The sequence below is a fragment of the Gobio gobio genome, assembly GCF_949357685.1.
Source record: "Gobio gobio genome assembly, chromosome: 2".
Classification (NCBI taxonomy): domain Eukaryota; kingdom Metazoa; phylum Chordata; class Actinopteri; order Cypriniformes; family Gobionidae; genus Gobio; species Gobio gobio.
The window spans coordinates 31,195,494-31,221,187 of record NC_137098.1 but is presented as its reverse complement, the minus strand read 5'-3'; the positions used below and the strand labels follow the sequence as shown (position 1 = coordinate 31,221,187).

Here is a 25,694-nt window from a genome sequence, read left to right as displayed (position 1 = left end):
CAAATCAAAATAACAACATTAGCTGTGATATAGCAATGATAAGCAATGGGGAAATTATGTGGCCACAAATTAGGCTACTGCCTGGAACTAGAGCTGAGAGGGAGCAAGGAAGGTGAGATGATGAAGGGAGCAGACAGAAAAAAAAATCTCAGTTGTTCTTGAAATTCAGAGGACACAAGATGAGATACAAAACAAACAAATAAACTATTCCTTAAAAAGTCAAATTCGTGGTGATTGAAATCTGACACAGAAACATGATAGGGTGGGACTATACTGCCACTTAGTGGACACTAGCGAGACACTTCTCTATGAAATCACCAGTGCCTTTGGTATAGGCTAACTTGTGCAAAAGGAAATAACTGAGCCTTGGTCTAAATGTTTATTCAATGTTGGGCTACACAATACTGACACCAGTTCAGTTTTAAATTGCAAGATGTTAGGTTTATTGTTTGCCCATTTTTGTTTGTGTAGGCCTATTTTCCAAAGGCTCCATAATAATATTCCTATACTGCTATAACAAAATCTTTGTTCGTCTGTTTAGGCCTATTATTTAATATTTTATAAAATCTCCCCCACCCACAAAAAATGGGTGCACGTGAGTCATAAAGAGGTTTGTAACAATCTTTGAGGTGAACATTTTTTTCGCAGCTTTTTCAGACTTGCTCATAAACTGTCATGTTTTAAAAGTGTGTCGCTATAAATGTATACATTATATAAGTTGAGCTCACTGGTGTTATTTTGAAAAGTCGGAAGACCCTCCCAACTGACTGCAACTCGCGAGTGTGCACGAGTAATTACTTTCCTTCCGGATTTTGCCTTAACGTGATCAGGTTTGTTTATGTTTATTGAACTACTCAGGTTTTGTCGATACGTTTTGTAGTTTGGTCATGCAGCGCGAGCGTCTCTAAGCACCATGGTTTGTTATTGCAGGAGGATGTTAGCGGTTGTTGAAGCATAGGCTAAAGGTTTTTCCGTAAACCTGCTAGCACTAAAATGAGGAGTCGCAGCAATTCTGGAGTTAAACTTGACAACTACGCGCGGATAGTTCATCAGACTATTCTGCGTCACCAAGTGAGTGTTTCATTACAAGTTACCTCACAACTGTTGATGCTTCACTAATAGTTTGTTTTCACTAAACATGCCTTCATCCATTGAAATTATTGTAGACATTTTCGATCTGCCATAGTTCTTGATTCTGTATTCATAATGTAGCCTACATTATAGAAAAGTACCGCAGTTTTGTTAAAAACAAACAAACACTTGTACAATCATTATTCAAGTGTTTGTTTGTTTTTAACAAAACTGCAGTATAATAAAATCTACATCCAAAAATAGACACCAAAACATAATCGACTTAATCCTGTAAATATGTTAATTACTAATTTATTAATCTTTGCTAGAGTATTTATTTATTTATTTATTTATTTACTATTTAATTCAAAATTCAGATTGAGTATTTGACATAAATAAAACACGTTCTGTATTTTATATGGTTACAAATAATATAGCCTACCGTCCTTCATAAAGGAAAAATACCCATGAGAATAAATTCCAGAGGGGCAAAAACTTCTGACACAAGTGTATATTATACACTATACATAATGTTCAAAAATTTGGGGTCAGTAAAATTTGTGTTGTTTTTAAAGAAGTCTCTTATGCTCACCAAGGCGGCATTTATTTGATCAAAAATACAGTAAAATAGTAATAATGTGAAATATTATTAAAATGTTGCATAACATTTTTCTATTTTAATATATTTTAAAATGTAATTTATTCCTGTGATTGCAAGCTGAATTTTCAGCATCATTACTCCAGTCTTCATTGTCACATGATCCAAACATTTTAATATGCTGATTTGGAGCTCAAGACACATTTCTTATTATTATCAATGTGGAAATCAGTTGTGCTGCTTAATATTTTTGTGGAAACTGTGATACTTTTTTTCCAGGATTATTTGATGAATACAAAGTTTAAAATAGCAGCATTTATTTGAAATGGAAGTATTTTGAAACATTATAAATGCCTTTTAATTTTACTTAATTTCTTTCTTTCTGATCCCAAACTTTGAACCGTAGTTTACATAATATTTAGTTTTACATAGGCTAGTATGTATGTTATATGTGGTAAAAGTAATTCTTGCATATTGATTAGATAGATAAGAGTGCAATTGCAATGGCAGCAAATTTATCATGTAGCATTTTAACTAGCTGTATTGGTAACTTGTAGGACCCAGTGACAGGTCTGTTACCAGCAAGCAAAGAGCAGCCTGACGCCTGGGTGAGGGACAATGTCTACAGCATCCTGTCTGTCTGGGCTCTTAGTTTGGCTTACAGGAAGAATGCAGACCGTGATGAAGACAAGGCTAAAGCCTACGAGCTTGAGCAGGTACAAACTGGGGCGGGATATGCTTGTTTTGTATTTTTGTTTATTTTATTAATCCAGTACAACTTTTTAAGATATTTGTTCAGTAACAACATTTGTTCATGAGGTCATATATGTTAGAGAACCCAGAATGGTTAACAAAAACAACAAAACTCAGTATGCTTCGACTGGATGAAAATCTGTGATGACTTGAGCAACTGTAACAACTGTTGAATGATCTTCATTCGAATGATCTTAAATTAGGCGTCATACCAAAATATACACCAACGGAGTGTACTATTTTACATCTGTGCATGCTTTTTTAAAAGAAAGGTCAGTTGTCCTTTCATGCCCCATGTGTACGTGTCAGTGTACATAAGCAGTCTCTTTACAGTGGGCTCAGAAGTGTCATGTTACTCTTGCCTGTGCTATTAAATGAAGAGCTGAAAGGTCACCGTTGATCCAGTTCCAAGTGTTGTTTTTAGAGTCTGTGTGTCCTGATCTCTGTTCTTCTTCTTTCAGAGTGTGGTAAAGTTAATGAGGGCACTTCTTCAATGCATCATGCGACAGGTACCATCCGCTATTAACACTCAAGACTGGAGTAATGGCTGCTGAAAATACAGCTTTGCAATCACTGGAATACATTATACATATAATACATACAGTGAGGAAAATAAGTATTTGAACACCCTGCTATTTTGCAAGTTCTCCCACTTAGAAATTATGGAGGGGTCTGAAATTGTCATCGTAGGTGCATGTCCACTGTGAGAGACATAATCTAAAAAATAAAATCCAGAAATCACAATGTATGATTTTTTTAACTATTTATTTGTATGATACAGCTGCAAATAAGTATTTGAACACCTGTCTATCAGCTAGAATTCTGACCCTCAAAGACCTGTTAGGGTGCATTCCATTCGACAGGGTCCCTATGCACTGTTCACTGCTCCCTACTCCCTGAGCACGGTATATCAGTTGAAGTGGACTTCGCTGACAATAATCGCTCATTTGGAACGCCCTGCGTCATCAAAGAAAGGCAACGACGGGTGCAGATTATGATATAGCCTAACAAAAATTTATATTGTAATTTACTTTACTTTCAAATTGAAAACCATATAATAAGCATATACATTTACAAAACACACAGTAGGCCTATAGGCTATCTAAAACATATAATCAAAACATTGTCCATTAGTTTTATTAGTTTACTTATAACCTGTATTGACTATGAACAGATTTGAAGCTGCACCTGTCATTCAATATGAAAATACTTTGATTTGGTTAACTATGTATGTAGGCTATTCTTAATGGTCTTTGTAGCGGTCTCATCTCGTGCGCTTTCTTTCCCAAGTGCAGCTGCACAGTAAACATTCCTGAGGTAAATAAAGTAAAATATAAAACATGACAGCCCTCAGGTGCTTCTCAACACTTTTAATTTGTTTACATATTCATAAAATATAATATACAAATGTAACAGTTATTGCCATAACCATTCATAAATACTCTAGTTTGTATAATAACTATGAATATTCAAATGCATATGTAAACTCCTTAATCGCAGAGCTGTTTAAAAACTCTTCCAACCAACGGCTCTGCACCATCATTAGTTCAGACCGTTCAGACAGGTGATGCATGCGACGCGCAAAGACATTTGGGTGATTTTCACTCTCTACTTCCTGTGAAGTGATGTATCGATGTTCCCTTCTTCCCTGCGCCGTTTGCAGTACCCTTCGGACTGAACATGTTCGCTCCCTTTGGATTGGAATCTCACTTAAGATGGCGGAATACCCTCTTAAGTCCACTTCGCAGTCCACTTACGGTCGAATGGAACGCACCCTTAGTCTGCCTTTAAAATGTAATTAGATGCACCTGTTTGAGGTCGTTAGCTGCATAAAGACACCTGTCCACCCCATACAATCAGTAAGGATCCAACTACTAACATGGCCAAGACCAAAGAGCTGTCCAAAGACACTAGAGACAAAATTGTACACCTCCACAAGGCTGGAAAGGGCTACGGGGAAATTGCCAAGCAGCTTGGTGAAAAAAGGTCCACTGTTGGAGCAATCATTAGAAAATGGAAGAAGCTAAACATGACTGTCAATCTCCCTCGGACTGGGGCTCCATGCAAGATCTCACCTCGTGGGGTCTCAATGATCCTAAGAAAGGTGAGAAATCAGCCCAGAACTACACGGGAGGAGCTGGTCAACGACCTGAAAAGAGCTGGGACCACCATTTCCAAGGTTACTGTTGGTAATACACTAAGACGTCATGGTTTGAAATCATGCATGGCACGGAAGGTTCCCCTGCTTAAACCAGCACATGTCCAGGCCCGTCTTAAGTTTGCCAATGACCATTTGGATGATCCAGAGGAGTCATGGGAGAAAGTCATGTGGTCAGATGAGACCAAAATAGAACTTTTTGGTCATAATTCCACCAAACGTGTTTGGAGGAAGAAGAATGATGAGTACCATCCCAAGAACACCATCCCTACTGTGAAGCATGGGGGTGGTAGCATCATGCTTTGGGGGTCTTTTTCTGCACATGGGACAGGGCGACTGCACTGTATTAAGGAGAGGATGACCGGGGCCATGTATTGCGAGATTTTGGGCAACAACCTCCTTCCTTCAGTTAGAGCATTGAAGATGGGTCGAGGCTGGGTCTTCCAACATGACAATGACCCGAAGCACACAGCCAGGATAACCAAGGAGTGGCTCTGTAAGAAGCATATCAAGGTTCTGGCGTGGCCTAGCCAGTCTCCAGACCTAAACCCAATAGAGAATCTTTGGAGGGAGCTCCAAAGTATGAAAAGCTTTGGGCAAAGCTCCAACTCTGTGTTTCTCAGCGACAGGCCAGAAACCTGACTGATCTAGAGAAGATGTGTGGAGGAGTGGGCCAAAATCCCTCCTGCAGTGTGTGCAAACCTGGTGAAAAACTACAGAAAATTATTTTTTAGATTATGTCTCTCACAGTGGACATGCACCTACGATGACAATTTCAGACCCCTCCATGATTTCTAAGTGGGAGAACTTGCAAAATAGCAGGGTGTTCAAATACTTATTTTCCTCACTGTATATACAGTATATTATATAATAGAAAACAGTTCATTTAAATTGTAGTAATGGTCCCTTTTAGACATTCTGTTGACTAGTAAAGTTACATGTCAACATGTCTACATGTTAACTAACTCTCATGATTAAAGTATCAGTTGACTATTAGTAGACTGTTAGGGTTTGGGTTAGGATTAGTAGAATAAATTGGCATGTAGATGCAAAGTTACTTATAGTCAGTAGAATCTCTGTTTGGGGGACAATCAAAAAAATGCAGTACCTTGGTGAGCTGTTGAGAGACTTCTTTCAGAAACATAAAAAAATATCTATTACAGACCCAAAACTTTTGAACAGTAGTGTACATAAAGATGTACACACAAATGTACAAATGCACATGACATGCATAGTTATGCAATCTATCAATCTTGAAAGCACCCACTTTAGGGTTAACTGTGCATAACACAAATTATCATGTCTGAAGTGTTCTCTCTTGTCCTCTTGTCAAACCCCCACCCCCACAGCTGGACAAAGTGGAGAAGTTCAAATACAGTAAGAGCGCCTTGGACAGTCTCCATGCCAAGTATAACATTCAGACCTGTGCCACTGTGGTGGGTGACGGGGAATGGGGGCATCTCCAGCTCGATGCTACCTCCCTCTACCTGCTCTTCCTTGCTCAGATGACTGCCTCAGGTACACCAGGTCTTTCTTTAGAGCTCGCAAAATGTGACATAAGGGCTCATAAGTGTGCAAGCTTCCTTTCTTTTACTGTAAACCAATATAATCTCTCTTTTGTCCATGTTTTACAGCTAAGGCTTTAGTAGGGCTGCACAGTTATTCAATTAAATAATTGACTGCGTTGTTGAGCACTGGTATTTGAAACAAAAATATGACACATTGTTACCACAGACAACATATTTTGACGTTAAAAGGATAGTTATAATTACGACTCAAACAATCCCTTATAATTCTGTAATTGTTTACTCACCTTAATGTCGTTCCCAACACACCAAAGACTTAATTCATCTTCAAAATACGAAAGAAAATATTTGACTGAAATGTAAGCGATTTCTGTCCCTCCACACTTCACAAAGTTAATTGAAACATTATAAAAGTAGTCCATATCGAGGGGTAATTGATAACATAATTTTCATTTTTGAGTGACCTATCCCTTCAATTCTATTAATCAAAATTAAAGGAAAATAACCAAGTTATGTTTTTTGCTGTAATTGTGCATTTTATTACAAAGACTTTTGTACATGTCTAACTAGTGTAGTGTGAGGTAGGGCTGCACAATATTGGAAAACACTGACATTCCGATATTATAGCTGCATATATTCTATTCTATTTGGAAATAATTAATCATTCAAGGATGATAGGGGTGATTTTGTAGAGTAGTGCATAAACAAACTACAAGCATAGATGCATACAATAGAACAAATATAAAGTAAATAAGCAGTGATTTATGTTTTTCAGGTAAGTCTAACAGTATTCAGGTACAGACATTGAATTATAAAATGTAAAATAACACTCTCTTGACTGTATAAATTAAATATAATCAATAATATAATTAATTAATTAATTAAATTAATCTTTGTTAAAGCTACAAAAGTCATTTTCTCTTTCTCTTTTGTTGTTTGATTAAAATTGTTGACAAACAGCTGGGGTTATATTAGGCTGCTGTCACTTTAAGACAACTGCACGGATCCAATATAATGATGCGCATGTGTTTTCTTTCTCAGTTGTTTTCAACACATAACCGACTGTGTTTACGAGGATATTCACAGAGACGTGCAAACAAAATTAAAAATGCACATGTCCGTTCAAGCTCAAAAAGAAAAGAAACAGAACTGAATTTGTTTCACATGCTGTCTGCGTGGCTCTGTGCGCAAGTTCCAGTCTTGTGCTTGATGTTTAAACTGACAGGACTTAAAAATGCATGCAAATAATAAACTTTCACTCTATGATGGTTACACTTTGCAGTTAATCCGCAAGCGTTCTGTACGGATCACAGATCAACTGCGATCCCAATACTTTACATTACACATTCTGCAATGTGTGACTATCACAGATGCGCACATCGCGATATTGATGCTAAAATTATATATTGTGCAGCCCTACTTTGAGGGGAGTAGTTTAAGAATCTGATGGGCTGCTGTCAGTTTACTGTAGCCCAGCATTAGTAGAACTTCTCCCACATATAATTTGCTGTGTCTTGTGTCCAGGGCTGCACATAGTTTACACTCAGGACGAGGTGGATGTGGTCCAAAATCTGCTGTTTTACATTGAAGCTGCATACAAAGTGGCTGTAAGTCTCTTTGTATTGATCATATAGGCCTTATATGTATATATTTAAGCTGTGAGGCGCTGCATGTCTGTAACTGACATTTTCTCCCATGACTGTTCAGGACTATGGGATGTGGGAGAGAGGAGACAAAACCAATCAGGGGATCCCTGAGCTCAATGCCAGCTCAATCGGGATGGCTAAAGTGAGTCTGATGAAATAAAATAAACAAACAAACTGTCCTTCCTTTTGTCTCTCTCTCTCTCTCTCTCTCTCTCTCTTTCTTTCTCTCTCTCTCTCTCTCTCTCCACATAATGTCGTCAGTCCTTATGTGTCGAGCAGCTGAGAACTCTCAGACTGGCATGGGGAGGGGGTTCACACTGTGTACTCATGAACACTGCCTATTAACGTCTCTGATGAACGTGACCCAATGTAACCTCAACATGGCCTCTGTGGTATTAATGTTCCTTCCCAACTTTCCCTGCAAGCTTGTGTCAGTTCTGTTTGTTCGTTTGCGACATTTTGCTCAGAGAAGAATGGTTCTGGTTGTTCTCTGTTAGAGAAGACAGAGTACCATTTTAAGGGCAGGGAACTAGCCTTTCACCTAATTTTAATACAAATGTACCCATTTCGATTCAGAAAATCAGTATTAAAAAATTAAATTGTGGCAACGTTAATGATCTTAACACTAAATATAAGAGTGAATGTCATCTATGGGAGAGAAGGCTATGCCTAATATGTAGTCTGAATTTCAATGCACAGTGAATAAATATAGGCTTTGTTCTGACTACTGAGTTGAGATTCTTGCTAGGACAGAATACTGTAACATCCCCTGAATGGACCCTTTGTTACTGCAGGCAGCACTTGAAGCCCTAGATGACTTGAATTTATTTGGGGCCAAAGGGGGACCTGACTCTGTGGTTCATGCCTTAGCTGATGATATCCAGCACTGTCAGGTGAGGCTATAGAGATTGTAGTGCTTTGGATTTTCTTATGCATTGTTTTTCAGCATCAGCATGCTTGATTAAAAAAAGATTCTCCCTATTACCACATATTCCTCTCAGTCCATTCTGAGCTCCTTGTTGCCCAGAGCTTCGACATCTAAAGAGGTGGATGCTGGGCTCCTGTCCATAATTTCATATCCAGCCTTTGCTGTGGAAGACATGGAGTTAGTCAATATCACTAAGGAGGAAATCATCTCCAAGCTCCAGGTCAGCACTTGATCTCTGACATGAGGAACTTGTTTAACAGCTGTCTTTCACACTAGGGTGGTTTATTTATTTTACTTGCATTTCTTATGTCTGTAGGGAAGATATGGCTGTTGTCGTTTCCTTAGAGATGGCCACAAAACTCCTAAAGAGGTCAGTATCTCCAACACACAGACAAATTAGGTCACGCATTACATCTTATTGGATGATTTTCTGTTTTTCATACAACCCCAATTCCAGAATAGTTGGGACATTTTGTAAAAAAAAATTTTTTTTCTCTTAAATCATTATTTAACTGACAAAAATACAAGGAAAATATTTCCAATGTTTTCCCTGACCAACTTTTTTTTTCTTTTTTTTTGTTAATATAAACTAATTTTCATTTTGATGGCTGCAACAAAAGCTGGGACATAAAAGTAAAAATATGACAGAATATCCAAGTTAAACTGTTTTCAAATAGTCCACAGTTAGCAGGTGAATTGGTAATCGGTGAGTGTATTGTGGTAATATAAAAGGAGCATCCACCAAAGGCTCAGTCTTTGCAAGCAAAGATGGGTCATGGGCTCATGGCTCACTACTTTGTCCCACATTTCATGAGAGAATTGTTTAACAATTTCAAAAATCTAATTTCTCAATGCAAGATTGCAACGAATTTTGGTCTTTTACCATCTACCATACATAATATTTTGAAAAGATTGAGAGAATCCAGAGACATCTGTTGAATGTGTGTGACCTTTGAGCCCTCAGATGGCATTGAATGAAAAACCATCATGCTACTGTGTTAAATATAGTCACATGAGCTCAGGAGTACTTTGGAAAATCGCAGTTATGCAAAGAGGAACCTCTACATTAATTAATTGCAGAGATGTTCTCTGGGCCCGAGCTCTTCTCAAATGGACCAAAAGACAGTGGAAAGTGACCATCCAGACTTTCGTCAGCGATAGGTGCAAAAGCAAATATCTGTCATAGTATGGGGATGCATCAGTGCAAAATGGCATGGGAGACTTGCATATGTTCGAAGGTACCATTGAGGTGGAGGCGTATATTGAGATTGTACAGAGACATAATACTACCATCAGGGTGACATCTTTCCTGGGAAGTGCATGGTTATTAGGGCAAGACAATGTCAGGCCTCATTCTGCACATGCCACAACAGAGTGGTTTTGTAGACTCTACTCATGCAGATGTCTCTTATTGAAATTGTATGGCCCATCATGAAAAGGAGAATCAGGCAATGTCTTGTATCAGGCGAGATTGAGCAAAAACTCCACTTTCAAAGCTGCAGCAATTAATCACCCTTAATTCCCAAATTATTAAAAATGTAATTAAAAGGAAAGGTGATGTGACACAATCACATCACATGGAGTGTGTTGCAGTCATCAAAATCATTTTTAATATATATATATATATCTGACACGTTCACACAAAGACGCCTCTCACAGCGCGCAATCCCGATATACACACATACACAGAATTACAGTACTTCAAAATATCTTGTTTGGCGAGTATTCATTCAAACATTATCGGTCTTAAACAAACGTTTGGTTAACTGTTGTGGAAAAACATCTTATGTGTAACATTATAAAACATCTGTGTGGTACAGTTGGTCTTAATATATAGGCTGTCTGTTTCATTAATGTAAATCAAACAATTGTGGTCATCATGGAATCATGGAAAAAAGTTGAATATATATTTTTGAATGTGAAAATTGAAATGAAAATTTATTTTTGAAAATGTACTCATTGCATCTCCTTTTGCCAGCACGGGTCACATATATACAAAATCAAATTAAGTTGGTCTGTGAAAACATTGGAAAAATTGTCTTTGTAATTTTGTAAAAAAATACAGGAAAAATACTTTTGATTATACTTTTTTAAATGCATAACCTTTTTTCCCAATAGGACCCCAACAGGCTGTACTATGAATCTGCAGAACTGAAGCTTTTTGAAAACATTGAATGCGAGTGGCCACTTTTTTGGACCTACCTAATCTTGGATGGTATCTTTATCAACAGTCCAGAGCAGGTAAAATTATGATTTTACCAATATCATCATTTTTTAATTAGTCTCATTCTGGAAATATGAACGAGTATGATGAACATTTAAGGGTATTTCTACCAGGGTTTGCTAAAAAAGAGCTAGAATATTATTAGCACACAAAGCATTGAGTGCTACTGAATTGTTTGTCTATTCTCTTCTAGTACACTCTAAGATGTTACCTCTTACATGATATATTTTGCATATGTTTTTAATTGTCAATTGCCTAAATATGTAGGTAAAGATACTGAAATCACCAAAATAATAAGACTCAGTATCCAGATCTAATACAGATACTAATTTGGTTGCAAAGATAGTGTGTATACATTGCAGTAAGGTTAAAGTTACATTTAGTTACTTAGTTATGCTAGTAATGGCTGGAATACTTTTTTTTTTGAGTCAAGGCTAGTTAGAACCAGTCTGCCGATTTTGGGCAGTTGGAGTTAAAAGATTTCACAGGAGCTACGTAGTGTATGATGGTGGGTACAGACATTTTACTTTTTTTTTTTTTTTTTTCCCAAAGCTTCAGGCTATGATTCTGTCCAGCCGTAGGATATCAAACATGTTTGAATTTCATAAAATTTGTCATGTGTCTTCTAGCAATGAAGCACATTTTTGTGAGTGTGTTGTAAGTCTGGTAGTATGTGATCCTCAGTCATTTAGTGTATGATGCAGTTTTGTAACCATTGTAAATGTTGTGTAGTTTATTTCAACCTTAAGTGGAGAGAATTCTGGTGGCTTCTGGAAGCTACTGTAAAGAATTGAGCAAAGGCAAAGCTTGAGAGAGACTTTCTGGAGGTTAAAAATAAGTCAAACAGGATGTACTCAAGGTTGTTTTCCAGATGCAAGCAGGCTGTTTTTCCACATTTCTGTCCTCTCAGGTTCAGGAGTATCGAGAAGCTCTGGAAGGTATCATGATCAAACAGAAAGATGGGATAAGGCTGCTGCCCGAGCTCTATAGTGTTCCTCTTGATAAGGTAAGAAAATTAAATTGATAATGAAAAAACCTTAATATCAGTGAAACATCACTGATTCATGTGAATTGTGAATTTTTCCCATTATTTCAGGTGGATGAAGAGTATGTTAATCCTCACACGGTGGAGAGGATCCCAATGGGAAAGTGCCCTCTGAAGTGGGGCCAGTCCCTTTATGTCCTGGGCAACCTTTTGGCTGAGGTGAGAGGTTATAGGTCATGTCTTTGCTATACTTGCACCAAGCAGTGGTTGCGTTAGACTTTCTCATTGTCTGTCTTTTTGATGGAGAGGGTTGTCCATCATAATTCCATCATAATATATTATTAACTGTCATTTTAATTGTTGTATTTTAATGATTATAAGACATTTAATAGTTTGTTTCCATTCATATAAAAAAAATGCATTAATTTGTTATACATTAATTATGCATAACATAATTATGCATAAACAATTTTATGCATTAATTTATGCATTAATTTTTTTATGAAGAGAACAGATGAAGAGAGACTCTTCATGTTCAACACCACAGAAGCAGATGAATGTTTGTTTTTTTCCCCTCACAGTGACCGTGTAGGCCACTTAAACACGACCTTTGTGTCTGAACAGGCAAATATGAACAACACAATATTAATACAAAATATGATTACGATTAAAATGTAAACAAAACACATAAAAAATGAACTGAACTAACATCTGTATCTGCCTGAACTCAAACCTTCCTCCTGGTCTGCATAGAGTAAAAGGGATAGTTCACCCCAAAAATGAAAATTTTGTCATCATTTACTCATCCTCAAGTTGTTTCAAACCTGTTTGAGTATCTTTGTTCTGCTGAACACAAAAGAAGATATTTAGAAGAATGTTTGTAACCAAGCAGATAGAGCAACCATTGACTACCATAGTATTTTCCCCCCCTACTATGGTAGTCAATAGCTGCTCTATCTGCTTGGTTACAAACATTCTTCTAAATATCTTATTTTGTGTTCAGCAGAACAAATAAACAAATTTTTCAAGGTTTGGAACAACTTGAGGGTGAGTAAATGATGCCAGAATTTACATTTTTGGGTGAACTATCCCTTTAAACTGGCTGTTCACCTGTGCATAATCAAATGCATCAAGGGAGACTGAAAGTCATAAGATTTTATGTCTTTGCCTCGGACAGACTACTTCTTGTGGCAGTGTTTATTTTTTTCTCTAGACTGAACCCATGCTCTGCTGCCACACTGGAGACTGGAATTACCAGCTCCACTTCAGCCAAAGTTTCGTAGTCAGTACATTTCTCTCAGGGAAGTAAGTGATCAGAAGGGCTCTCTGAATGTGGGATTTCCCGATTCTGCAAGCATTCTCTTCTCTGGGAGGAAATCCCGCAGTATGCACCCCTTTTGCACAAATGGCCACCAACTGGACAGGGGTGGGAATTACAGTTACAAGTTACAATAGTGTAATCAACCTTAGTGTAATATGTCAAAATGACGGAGGGCCTTCAGGTTTTCCAGTCACTTCTAAAAAAAAAAATCAGTCAATGACATAAAATATTCAGTTAGTGTGACCTTTGGTACCAAGTTATATTTGGGGAAGTATATCAAACAACTCTAAATTCTCCTTTCCTTTCCATTTCATGGTATACTTCTCAAATGACTGTCTCATTCTATTGGACTTGATAACACCGTCTTGCAGTGGTTTGAGTCATACCTCACAGACAGATCTAAATTTGTGGCCATGGGTAGCTCAAGGTCCCTTTCACATGCGGTTGGTTGTGGGGTACCTCAAGGCTCAGTTCTAGGACCTCTCTTATTCAATCTCTACATGCTTCCTCTCTGTAAAGTCATCAGTCGCTTGGGAATTTCATTTCACTGCTACGCTGATGATACACAATTATATCTGAAAATTGACACTCATTCATCGTCGTCATCATCGTCATCATCATTATCAACACTTTCTGCCTGTCTGGAAGAGATGTCGTGGATGAGCTACAACTTTCTCCAGCTGAACAGCTCTAAGACAGCAGCCATCCTCATTGGTTCCCCTCATCAGATCAGATCATCCACCATAACCTGTATTACATTTCCTGGCCAGGACATTCCTCTATCATCCATAGTCACCAATCTCAGTGTTAGGTTTGATCCACACTTAACCAGGAATTATAAATAAAATAAAATAAAATATATAAACAATATCTCAGGAATATAGCCAGACTCAGTCCCTCACTCACCCTTCATGATGCTGAGAAACTCGTTCATACCTTTGTCTCCTCGAGACTGGATTATTGTAACACTCTTCTCTTTGGGATTCCTAGCAAGAGCATCCAGAAACTCCAGCACATACAGAACAGGGCCGCTAGGATCCTGATGAGAGTGCGTAAATATGAACGCATCACACCAATTCTTCGGTCTCTACATTGGCTTCCTATTTCCGCTCGGATCGAGTATAAAGTTTCCCTCCTCACACATCAGTGCATTCATGGCAATGCTCCCACCTACCTTAAAGGGTTAGTTCACCCAAAAATGAAAATTCTGTCATTAATTACTTACCCTCATTTCGTTGGACACCCGTAAGACCTCCGTTCATCTTCGGAACAGAAATGAAGATATTTTAGTTGAAATCTGATGGCTCTGAAAGGCCTCCATTGGCACAATGCACGGTTCACTATCAAGACCCTTAAAAGGTACTAAAGACGTCGTTACAAAGTCCATCTCACTACAGTGGTCCTAAAATAACTTTATGAATATATGATATTATGATAATAGTTTTTGTGCGCAAAAAAACCCTAAATAACGACTTACATAGTGATGACGATTTCAAAACACGGCATCTTGAAGCTTCGAAGCGTTATGAATCAGTGAGTCGATTCAGCGGTTTGAATCGCCACATTTTAGCAGTTTGGCGGTTTGATACGCGATCCGAATCATGATTCGGCTCGCTGATTCATAACGCTTCGAAGCTTCATGATGCCGTTTTTTGAAATCGTCATCACTATGTAAGTCGTTATTTAGGGTTTTTTTGCGCACAAAAACTATTATCGCCGATTCATAAAGTTATTTTAGAACCACTGTAGTGAGATGGACTTTGTAATGACGTCTTTAGTACCTTTTAAGGGTCTTGATAGTGAACCGTGCCAATGGAGGCCTTTCAGAGCCATCAGATTTCAATTCCTTTAAAGAACTCATTACTCCACAGATCTCAGCACGTTCTCTTCGCTCCACAAACACTCATCGGCTCCATCCCCCTATGATTAAGACCCGCACCATTGGGGACAGAGCCTTCTGTGCCGCTGCTCCACGCCTTTGGAATGCCCTCCCTGAACACCAGAGGGCTCCACAAACGACTGATGCTTTTAAAAAGGGACTAAAAACGTACCTGTTTAGAAAGTCTTTCAATGTTTAAATAGTTTTTTTAGTGTTTACATTTTTGTGTTAATTTTAGTTGGAAGCTGATTTTAACTTAATTCTTAATTGCTCTAACTGCTTTATTTAATGTTTTCCTCCCTTTTGTAGCACTTTGAGATGCTTTATAAATAAAATGTATCATTATTATTATTATTATTATTATTATTATTATTTCAGGGTTTTTTGGCTCCTGGAGAGATAGACCCTTTAAACCGCCGCTTCTCTACCATCCCTAAACCGGATGTTGTTGTACAAGGTATCTTTCAGCATTTTTAACCAGGTGCACTTGATTCTTAATGGCACATGTGATGCGTTGCATGGTTGAAATTCACCCTGATGTTTGCATTTTGTTCTGATAAGTGTCCATCCTTGCTGAGAATGAAGATATTAAGGCACTCCTGCAGAAGAATGGAATTGATGTGGAGACAGTGGCAGACATCCACCCCATCAGAGTGCAGCCATCTCGAGTTCTCAGCCACATTTATGCCAGACTAGGTAGGAAGTGGTACACCATAAAGTCTCACTTGATGCTAGTTTGAAGACTATATTTTTAGTAGACATAAATGTTTATTTCATTTAATTAGGGTGTGTGTGTGTGTGTGTGTGTGTTTGCCTTTCTCCAAGGACGTAATGTGAGACTGGGACTGACCGGCAGACCTTATCGTAGGATTGGCGTGTTGGGAACCTCCAAGTTGTACATCATCCGCAACACCATCTTTAGCTTCACACCTCAGGTTTTTTCATAATGTGCTGATCTAGGCATGTTTGAGCCTTATGCTGAGCAGAGCCACTGCTTGTCACCCAGCAGAAGTGAAATAAATATAAGTTTGGTGAGGCAGAAATGACCCACAGGAAGATGTTCACAGCTTTTAAAAAATACCATAAAGACCGAATGTTTTTCGTCTTCTCTCTTTCTTTTTACATTATTTTGCATTACTTTGTCACGTTGCTGTAGTTCATAGATCATCAGCAGTTCTATCTGGCCCTGGACAACAAGATGATCGTGGAAATGTTGCGCACTGACCTATCTTACCTTTCTTCTCGCTGGAGGATGACTGGCCGTCCTACTGTCACCTTTCCTGTCTCCCAGACTATGCTTAGTGAGTGAAAACTGATAATGTAGGGTCAACAGAAAACAATATTAAATTTGATGTTTGTGTTCCTATTTTTTATGTGTTTCTTCATAGACCCTGACCACACAGACTTGGACCCTGCTGTGCTGGCCACACTTAAGAAGCTACAGGATGGCTACTTTGGAGGGGCAAGGTCAGATAATGAGGATGTAAATAAATATGTCACCAATAATACATATTCAAGGGCAGTCTCAACTCACTTGCTTGCTGCTCTTAATTTTGCTAGGATCCAGACTGGCAAGTTATCTGAGTTTCTGACCACATCTTGTTGTGCTCATCTGAGCTTCCTCGATAGTGGTAAGACACACTCCAATAGGGGCTGGGATGAAGATGATGATGTTGAGGACAGCTACTTTAGAGGTGCTGTGCATGACCTGAACTTCAGTGATGGTAAGGGGAAAGAATATTCTGGCAAATAAATTTTTTTTGATAATGACTTCTGAAACTGTCAGATTCTGATGTTGAAATTTTTGATGTAGGGTTGTGATTTGAAATTGCTCACATCGGTAAACTCATAGTTTTTTTTGTGTGTGTGTGTTTTCTAATGCATTAGTCATTTTTTTAAATAATTTAACTACATTGATTTTATGTCTAGGCTACATTTTAGCATAATATTTATTTTTATGTTTTTGTTTCTGATTTTTAGGGAGAGCTTGTGTAATGGATTTTAAGTACGCTAAATGACCTAAACCATTCTTATAATATAGAATTTGCTGGACAAAACATTTAAACATCTCTGACCTTTAACTCTTCTGGTTTACTTTGGCATCTTAGCCTTTTTTCTCTACCATCATTGCAAGATATGGTTTGATTTTTTTTTATGTTGATCATTTGCATTGAGCACTTGTGTGAAATCTGCATCATGTTGTTGAAGATTCTTGCATTTTTTAAATATAATTTTCTTGTGAATTTTATTCAAGTTGCTGCAAGAAATGATCTTGAATTGATTAGGGGTTAAAAAAGAAAAGAAAAAAAAGAATAATCTGGGTTATCAAGCTTGAATGATTATCCAAGGAATGCATTTACCCTTAGACTGCAGGCTGTATGTCACACAAGCATTTTTGTGAATTGCAAACTGTTTTGCATCTTGCTGCTCATCGCCACCTCCAACCCAACAACATCTCTTTCTCTCATGTCTCTTTCTTTCTAATCTAACCCTTTCTTACTCAGATACAGATGATCTAGCACAATACCTGGACCAGCTGTTGACTGCAACGGCACCTCAGCGGAGACTTGGGGTCGAGCCAGAGGCAAAAGGACTGAGTCGCTTCAAGGCTGCAGCCACTAAGACGCGTGAGATAGTGTCTCTTGTGAACAAAGCCAAGGAGCTCCAAATCCACAGTGAGCTGAACTAATATCAACTCAAACTGAACTCTTACATATTGAAGGGTAGTTTTTAGGTATGCAACAACCAATCAATAGAGCAAATAGTGAACAATGCATCACAAAATTGATTAGTTGGGTCTTTGTGCTCATAGAAAATCATTGCAGTAGTAATTATTTTTTAAACATTTGAAAAATAGCAAGTGGACATAATGGGCAGAATGCAGGCATGGAAGGATGCTATATTTAAAGCATTAACCTCAAAAGTGTGTAGTTTCATGTGGCCAGGCTGCCACATAAAGTGCTTCAACAGACTAGTAGTTTGAGATACCTGATTTTTTTGTGGGTTTTTTTACATTTAAAGGGATAGTTCATCAAAATATAAATTCTATCATTGTTTACTCGCCCTCATGTCGTTCCAAACATGTTAGCAAAAGAAGATCTTTTTTTGGTTACCATTGACTTCTACTGTATGGACAAAAAAACTGACATTTCTCAAAATATTGCCATTTAAGTACCACGGAAGAAAGTCATACAGGTTTGGAACAACATGAGGGCGATTGAATGATGACGGAATTGTCAAAAAATATTCTTTTGGAGGCAAATCAAACAGGCATTTGTCTTACAACGCAAAGCATACACCATTTGTCTGGGTACATTTCCGTTCATTTTTTCCTTGTCTTTTTTTGTTCCTTGTCTGTTTTTCAGATGTGCACATGTATCTTCCCAATAAGATTTTCCGCTCCCCTCAGCCTGCGCTTAATCTAAAAGATTTCCCGGCACCACGGCCCAGTCATGTGTGTATTTGCATACACACAAGGATCTTTTTATAATGCTAAATTGAAATGGCCGAAAATGCTTTAATATGTTTAATATAACTCTGTAGAGTCCAGATGTGCTCACGTCCTCTCAGTTTAACCTGCCTCGGGACACTCATGGCGACATTGATTACAGTGGTCTAGTCCAAGTGCTTAAAGACACTGAGAGCCTTCATGATCAGGCAGACATCCTCTACATCCTTTTCAAAGACAAGTAAGTCCCTTGCCACATTTGAATCAGTGTTATATGAGTGTGGACACTTCTATAGAGTTGTTTTATTTTGTATTTGTTTTGTGTGTTTTCTCACAGGGGAATGGATTGGGATACTCAGCTGCATGAGACAGAAACCACTGTCAAGAGTTTGCTGGTTGAGCTCTATGAGAAGGCAGGAGAAATACGCTGCTGGGATCTCATCCGTATGATTTCAGGCATGCTTCGCAAGAAAGTGGAGGAACTGGACTGGGTAAATGCAAGCTTGTGGTAAAAAGAACTATAACACCGGCTATTTGCATTTCTCACAACCCTTTCTGTTGGATCGGCACTCTTACTTCACAGGATGAGATTATATTGTACAGTATGTACTTCATGAATTGTTCTGTTTTTTGCTTGGTGGTCATGTTTGTAGGCCTGCTCAGATTTGCTGGCCCATCAGAAGCACTTGACAGTTGGTTTACCGCCGGAGCCCAGAGAGAAGACTATTACTGCGTGAGTTTTCAAAGTTATTCCCAGCTCAGACGACACTAAAAAAACTGCACTATAGTGTTAGCATGTGTGTGTAATCTGGATGTTTCTCTGCAGGCCTTTGCCTCCTGACCAACTGGCCTTACTTATTGATCAAGCCAGCGAGAACAACATCACTATCGCCATCCTCACGCAGGTTACACTCAAACATATGTTGATTTTCCACTACTGTTCAAAAGTTTGAAGATTTTTTGTAATAAGTTCAAAGAAAAGTTATATTATGGTTTCCACAATAATATTAAGCAGCTCAACTGTTTTCAACATTTATAAATAATAGGACATTTTAATTGAGGACCAAATCAGCATATTAGAAGGATCATGTGAAGCTGAAGAAATGAGTAATGGCTGCTGAAAATTCAGCTTTTCCATCACAGGAATTCACAATATTACTGTTACTGTGTTAAATGTATTTTTTTTATAAATTAATACAGTCTTGGTAAGGATAAGATACTTTTTGTTGTTGTTGTTACTTTTGAACACGTGTATGTAAATCCTTTAACCAAGAGTACACAGAACTTTTTCACATTTTCTGTTGATTGTGGAGGAACTATTTGAGCATAATTAATTGTGAGATGATAGTGCTAATTTCATATTGGTTACATATCAAATTCTGTGTGCTGAATGCTGATTCTGTCCAGGCCCTGCTTATATATATGTATGTATATTATTTTTAGTTAATATATGTGTGTGTGTGTGTGTGTGTGTGTGTGTGTGTGTGTGTGTGTGTGTGTGTGTGTGTGTGTGTGTGTGTGTGTGTGTGTGTGTGTGTGTGTGTGTGTGTGTGTGTGTGTGTGTGTGTGTGTGTGTGTGTGTGTGTGTGTGTGTGTGTGTGTGTGTGTGTGTGTGTGTGTGTGTGTGTGTGTGTGTGTGTGTGTGTGTGTGTGTGTGTGTTGTGTGGTGTGGTGTGGTGTGGTGTGGTGTGGTGTGGTGTGGTGTGGTGTGGTGTGGTGTGGTGTGGTGTGGTGTGGTGTGGTGTGGTGTGGTGTGGTGTGGTGTGGTGTTGTGTGGTGTTGTGTGGTGTTGTGTTGTGTTGTGTTGTGTTGTGTTGTGTTGTGTTGTGTTGTGTTGTGTTGTGTTGTGTTGTGTTGTGTTGTGTTGTGTTGTGTTGTGTTGTGTTGTGTTGTGTTGTGTTGTGTTGTGTTGTGTTGTGTTGTGTTGTGTTGTGTTGTGTTGTGTTGTGTTGTGTTGTGTTGTGTTGTGTGTGTGTTGTGTGTGTGTTGTGTGTGTGTTGTGTGTGTGTTGTGTGTGTGTTGTGTGTGTGTTGTGTGTGTGTTGTGTGTGTGTTGTGTGTGTGTTGTGTGTGTGTTGTGTGTGTGTTGTGTGTGTGTTGTGTGTGTGTTGTGTGTGTGTTGTGTTGTGTGTGTGTGTGTGTGTATTTGTATTTATTTATTTATTTAATTAAATATTTTAATTGTTTTTAATATATGTGTTAGGAGATCATGGTGTACCTGGCAATGATCATCAGAACGCAGCCCAGTTTGTTCAGTGAGATGTTTCGGCTGAGGATTGGCCTCATCATTCAAGTTATGGCAACTGAGCTGGCCCAATCTCTAAACTGCTCAGGTACTGACTTTATCATTCATCATGTATTCATAGTGCATTTTAGGGAATTTGAGGATGTTTATAATGTTTGTAATGTATATTGTAGGTGAGGAGGCCACTGAGAGTCTAATGAAACTCAGTCCCTCTGAGCTGAAGAATCTCCTCCACCACATTCTGAGCGGCAAAGAATTTGGTGTTCAGAGAAGTGGTGAGTGACTAGGGGTTGCACTAGTCGACTTTAATGCTCTGCCATGACGCTTTAAAGGGATAGTTCACCCAAAAATTAAAATGACCTGCGGACCGCCTTCCATATTCAACTTACAAAGAAAGTGTAGCACCTCTTGCAGTTCAAAATGCTTATGCTACATCCGACGCTATTGTCTCAACAGTTAGCTTTTTTTTCGTTAGTTGAATATGGGCGGCGCCGTAAGGTAGATATTTGTGTTAAATATGTGTTATACACCTAGGATTGAGGGTCAATTATGGGTGAGCTATCCCTTTAAGCTTGACGTTCACTAGTTACTGATCATGGCCTATATAGGCCGCAACAGGATAAGAAATCTTTGAAGTGCACCACACACACACAGACAGTAGCTCGCACATCATGTGCAGATTGCAAGCACACAGAAACAGTCAGTAGCACAGAAATCTATTGTCAAAACTGTTCTGTGATCTATAAATACAAAATTTTAGTCACTGAAAATTCTAGCATATATTTCTTAGTAACTAAAACCCACAGCTTCACTATTAATTGAGAGATACCAGGTAGAATTCATTCACATGCAGCCGCTCTCTCACTAATTCATTCATATAAATGTAATCTTTATTGTGCTACTTTATCTGTATCTCATTTAGAACTGTGAGAAATATAACGACCCAAAGAATTGTTAAAAATGTTATGCTACAGCTGCTAACTGTTATGTAGGAGCAATAGCGTCGTGGGCTGGGTCATATGCCATAAGGCACAAGGCAGCCTACTCTTAAATCTCAGCTTGAGGTTTAGGCTTATTTGTTCATTAATGACTTCATCAGCGACTAGTCGATGTCGACTCAACTTTATTCACATAAATGTTGACTTCAAGAAGTCGTTAAACCCCTATGAGTGACTTCATGAGAATTACTGTTTTCTGTAGTTTTGAGCAATAATTGGAAAACTAAAAATACATGTGTCAGTACGTTTAGCATTGCTAGCTGATATTCTCTGGTTGGTTTGGTTGTCTGAATGAGTGCATGTTGGCTATTCAGTGCGTTCAGTTGAGCCTGGTGCCACTCCTGTCATCTCCATCCATGAGGTCGGCAATGTTGGTGCCACTAAGAGTGAGCGTGCAGGCATCAGCAAACTGAAGAGTGACATGAAGATGGTAGGTGACTGCACATCCAAAACCAAAAACATACATAGGACAGATATTACAAAATAACAATTCTAAGATAGAAAAACACTATAGCTACCATATATGTCATTCCTCTATATGTTTAATAGTGTTTAAAATGTTTTCAGCTGGAAGAGCACCGATTGTCATGGTCGATCCAAAGTAAGGTGATGTGTCTAATGAGCTGTGACTCATGTAATGTGGTCTAATCTCAAATTTAGTTCATCAACTCAAGATACAAACTGACATCAGCTGCTCAATTTGGTGGGTTAATGTTATGGGAGGAAATCCACTGTACATCTAAAGTTTAAATCTGGATATCAAATTAAAGAGTGTACCCCATGTTTCTTGGGGTCTGAAGGTGCATGGCATGGTGTTAATTCCACGGGTAATGCGTACATAATTGTTGAAGGAGGCTCAAAAGTGTTTCGTCATGTAAAAGTTTGTAAAACTGTCCATCCCCATGTCTGTTTTTTCCCTTTGTAGACATTATCAGGTCAATCATTCGACACAGAGCCCATGGAGTCAGTGGTAAGTGCTTAGATCTTCAAAGCCACATTCACTTTTCACTTAGGTTTTTGAAAGGTAAGAATAGGCAAGTAAGACTTACAAAAAGTGCAAATAGTCTGTGCCTGAAAAATTATTAAATAATTTAATTTGTGGTAGGAATGAGTCCTATAATCCAGAAAAGAGTTAATATTTTTGCGCTTCTGGTTCCATCGCCCCAAAGTCAATGTTTTTTTTAATGGGTTTTTGGATATAAGCCTGAGATAAGGTTTGTGGTTAACCCAAGCCCAAGATATTTTTGTTTCATTCTACGACATAAAATACATCAGTAAAACCGAGCTTGTGTTTTGTACATTTTAAATATTGATTGAAAGAAGCATAGAGGTTGTTACATTTAAGTCATGCGACTGTGGTGCAGTTTGTTTATAGCCTAACTTTAGCATTTTACTTTTGCTATTTATATTTATGCTTCAAAATTCATAGGAGGTGTTTACATTTGTGAAGATTGTATAAGAATCATAAACTGTTGTTTGTCACAGACCGTATTAATACAAAAGCCAATGGAAAAATCCTGTTGTTTTTTTGTCAAGGGAACCAGGTTGATACCAAGATTTGGGTTGGCCTACAAAAAGATGTCATCCCTATCTCTTTGTCATTTTAATAAACTAGATGCTCAACTTTTTACCACCACCTTCCTATATACTTGTATGCTAATGCTTCTAACCACGGTATTAAACCAAGTCAAACTTGGTGACTGTAAACACCAGAATGATGAAGTCTCATGGCTCATTTTGTGAAGTAGATTTTCATTTTGTCTTGAAGAAACCGTTTCTTGAATAGTGTTGCAGTAAACAAATACACACTTCATTTAAACAGATGAATTACAGAACTGAAGCGAAAGGGTGGTCCTACTCGTAATTTAGTTCTTTTGTCGACTGCTGTTTTTATTAGTGGCCTAATAGGCCTGATGTTGATCCCAGTTGTTGTCGTAAAGATAAACGTTCTAGTACAGTATGTCATACCACTAACATAGAAGTTTTACACTGTGTTGACCTGTGCTTAAATGTGACTTACAGAGGTCCCGGATGCCTTCAATTGATACATTTGACAGCTCAGTGAGTGTTGGTGTGCCCCAGGACAGTCGGCAGGGCCAGTGGCTGCGCAGAAGGCGGCTTGATGGTGCTCTGAACAGAGTTCCTGTAGGCTTCTATCAAAAAGTCTGGAAGATTCTACAGAAGGTTGGAATAATTAAATCAGTGTTCTGTTAATAACTTATGAAATAGATTGTAAAAATACTTGATAATAAATTGATCAACCTTATTTTTCAGCGTGGAAGTAAGCTCTTTTCTGTGATTGTGCAAGACCTAGGAGAATAATGGTCAAACTATTTGCGCTACAAATGAAGTGTCAATCAGACAATCAGTTTGCAATATCAAGCATCATAATAATTAGCTGTTTTGTACAGCTAAAAATAACTGGAAGCGGATGCCACTGGAAGCATTGTACATTCAAGTTACAAATGGCCTTGCATGCTTTGCATTGCATAAATATTTTTATGCAAAATAGTGGAATATATTAATTCGGTTGTTTTCTTGCCCTACAGTGTCATGGCCTTTCAATAGAAGGCTTTGTGCTCCCATCTTCTACTACAAGAGAGGTTTGGGCCCTTTCACATGTTCCTCCAATTGCTTTTTGTAACTTTGACTGTAAATGTCCTTCTCCACCGCAATATCTCTCCCTCTCTCCAGATGACCCCAGGTGAGATTAAGTTTGCGGTACATGTAGAAAGGGTGCTGAACCGCGTCCCTCAGCCTGAATATAGGCAGCTGCTGGTGGAAGGGATCCTGGTACTTACAATGCTGGCTGATGTGGACATACAAAACATTGGCAGCATCATCCATATAGAGAAGGTTGTTCACATCGCCAATGACATGTTCTTCAAGGACCAGGTATGGGCATTCAACTACAATTTTTATGGTATATATTATGGTTTGTGTTATCAACAATATATTATCATCAAATATTAAAAAATCGCCGCTCTCCCTCCTGCAGAAGGATCTTGGTGCAGAGGATAGTATTTTAGAAAAGGATCACTCTACGGGCATCTGCCGGCTCCTGTATGATACTGCACCTAGTGGCCGCTATGGTACCATGACTTACCTCACTAAAGCTGTGGCTACCTACGTCCAGGACTTTCTGCCTAGTGGTGCCTGTACTGTACAGTGATACCATGACGTTTTTAAATAGTATTGTTTTTATTGTATAGTGAAGAGACCACTATTTTAGAGAAGTTATTGAGATATTTGTGTGAGTTTGATTATCAAAGTAAATTCTATTTTTGACTGAATAAACTTGTTGGCCACATGCTTTGGTATTTCACAGTTTGATGGTGTTTTCACTCAGTAGTCCTATAGGTTCTCCATAGACCTTAGTTGGTACTTGGAAGCCCATATTTAATTTTTGACAAGAAAGAAAATGAGCCAGAAAGGACAGTGTGTTCATTGAACAAAATGCTGATTATTCATCTGATGAAATGACAAGTAGTATATTTTGACAATGCATGTGATCTAGGATGTTTACAGTGCATACCATTTAAAGACTGTAAGTGTATCTCTCACAGCCTCATTTGTAACATGGTGTCTATAAAGCATGAAACCACTGGCTTTGTTCAGTTTAGTTTTTTTATTTGCCAGTTATAACTGCATAAAATATGAGGAGAATGTAGTTGTTTACAATCTACAACTAATGGAAAGGTGTGGCGTGTATAGTAATTAATTAACATTAGTTGTGTTTCAGACTTTTGAGCATTTGTGGTCTATGTTACAAGTCAACAGTAAAGTATAATTATACTTACAGAAGCCATAATGAGAACTTTTATTTATTTTGCTTACAATACATTACAACAGAATAAAAATGAAATATAAATAAACTTATTTTACTTATTGAATTATCCAGTCATTTGTCAGTTT

General features: G+C 38.1%; 1 protein-coding gene across 1 annotated transcript; it reads left to right on the top strand.

The window, feature by feature from the left end:
* The first annotated feature begins 726 nt into the window (after positions 1-726).
* phka1a (phosphorylase kinase, alpha 1a (muscle)) lies at positions 727-25,678 on the top strand. Its single transcript, XM_079844013.1, has 33 exons — positions 727-830; positions 931-1,071; positions 2,227-2,385; positions 2,884-2,931; positions 5,930-6,098; positions 7,631-7,713; positions 7,814-7,894; positions 8,547-8,645; positions 8,754-8,900; positions 8,997-9,050; positions 10,799-10,921; positions 11,815-11,910; positions 12,001-12,108; positions 15,468-15,546; positions 15,651-15,785; positions 15,915-16,024; positions 16,246-16,390; positions 16,478-16,556; positions 16,650-16,813; positions 17,594-17,764; positions 18,455-18,543; positions 18,633-18,778; positions 18,875-19,028; positions 19,191-19,270; positions 19,364-19,442; positions 20,740-20,869; positions 20,955-21,056; positions 22,094-22,209; positions 22,705-22,749; positions 23,802-23,963; positions 24,329-24,382; positions 24,474-24,674; positions 24,778-25,678. Exons 2-33 carry the CDS (start codon positions 994-996, stop codon positions 24,949-24,951), a joined length of 3,660 nt encoding a protein of 1,219 aa, XP_079700139.1. The 5' UTR covers positions 727-830; positions 931-993; the 3' UTR covers positions 24,952-25,678.
* The last annotated feature ends 16 nt before the right edge of the window (positions 25,679-25,694 follow it).

Bases quoted from the DNA above. Each gene is read 5' to 3' on its own strand.
- phka1a (XM_079844013.1), top strand. From the start codon at position 994: ATGAGGAGTCGCAGCAATTCTGGAGTTAAACTTGACAACTACGCGCGG. The intron at 7,714-7,813 runs GTAAGTCTCTTT...ATGACTGTTCAG, and splicing joins AAGCTGCATACAAAGTGGCT to GACTATGGGATGTGGGAGAG. The intron at 20,870-20,954 runs GTACTGACTTTA...TGTATATTGTAG, and splicing joins CCAATCTCTAAACTGCTCAG to GTGAGGAGGCCACTGAGAGT.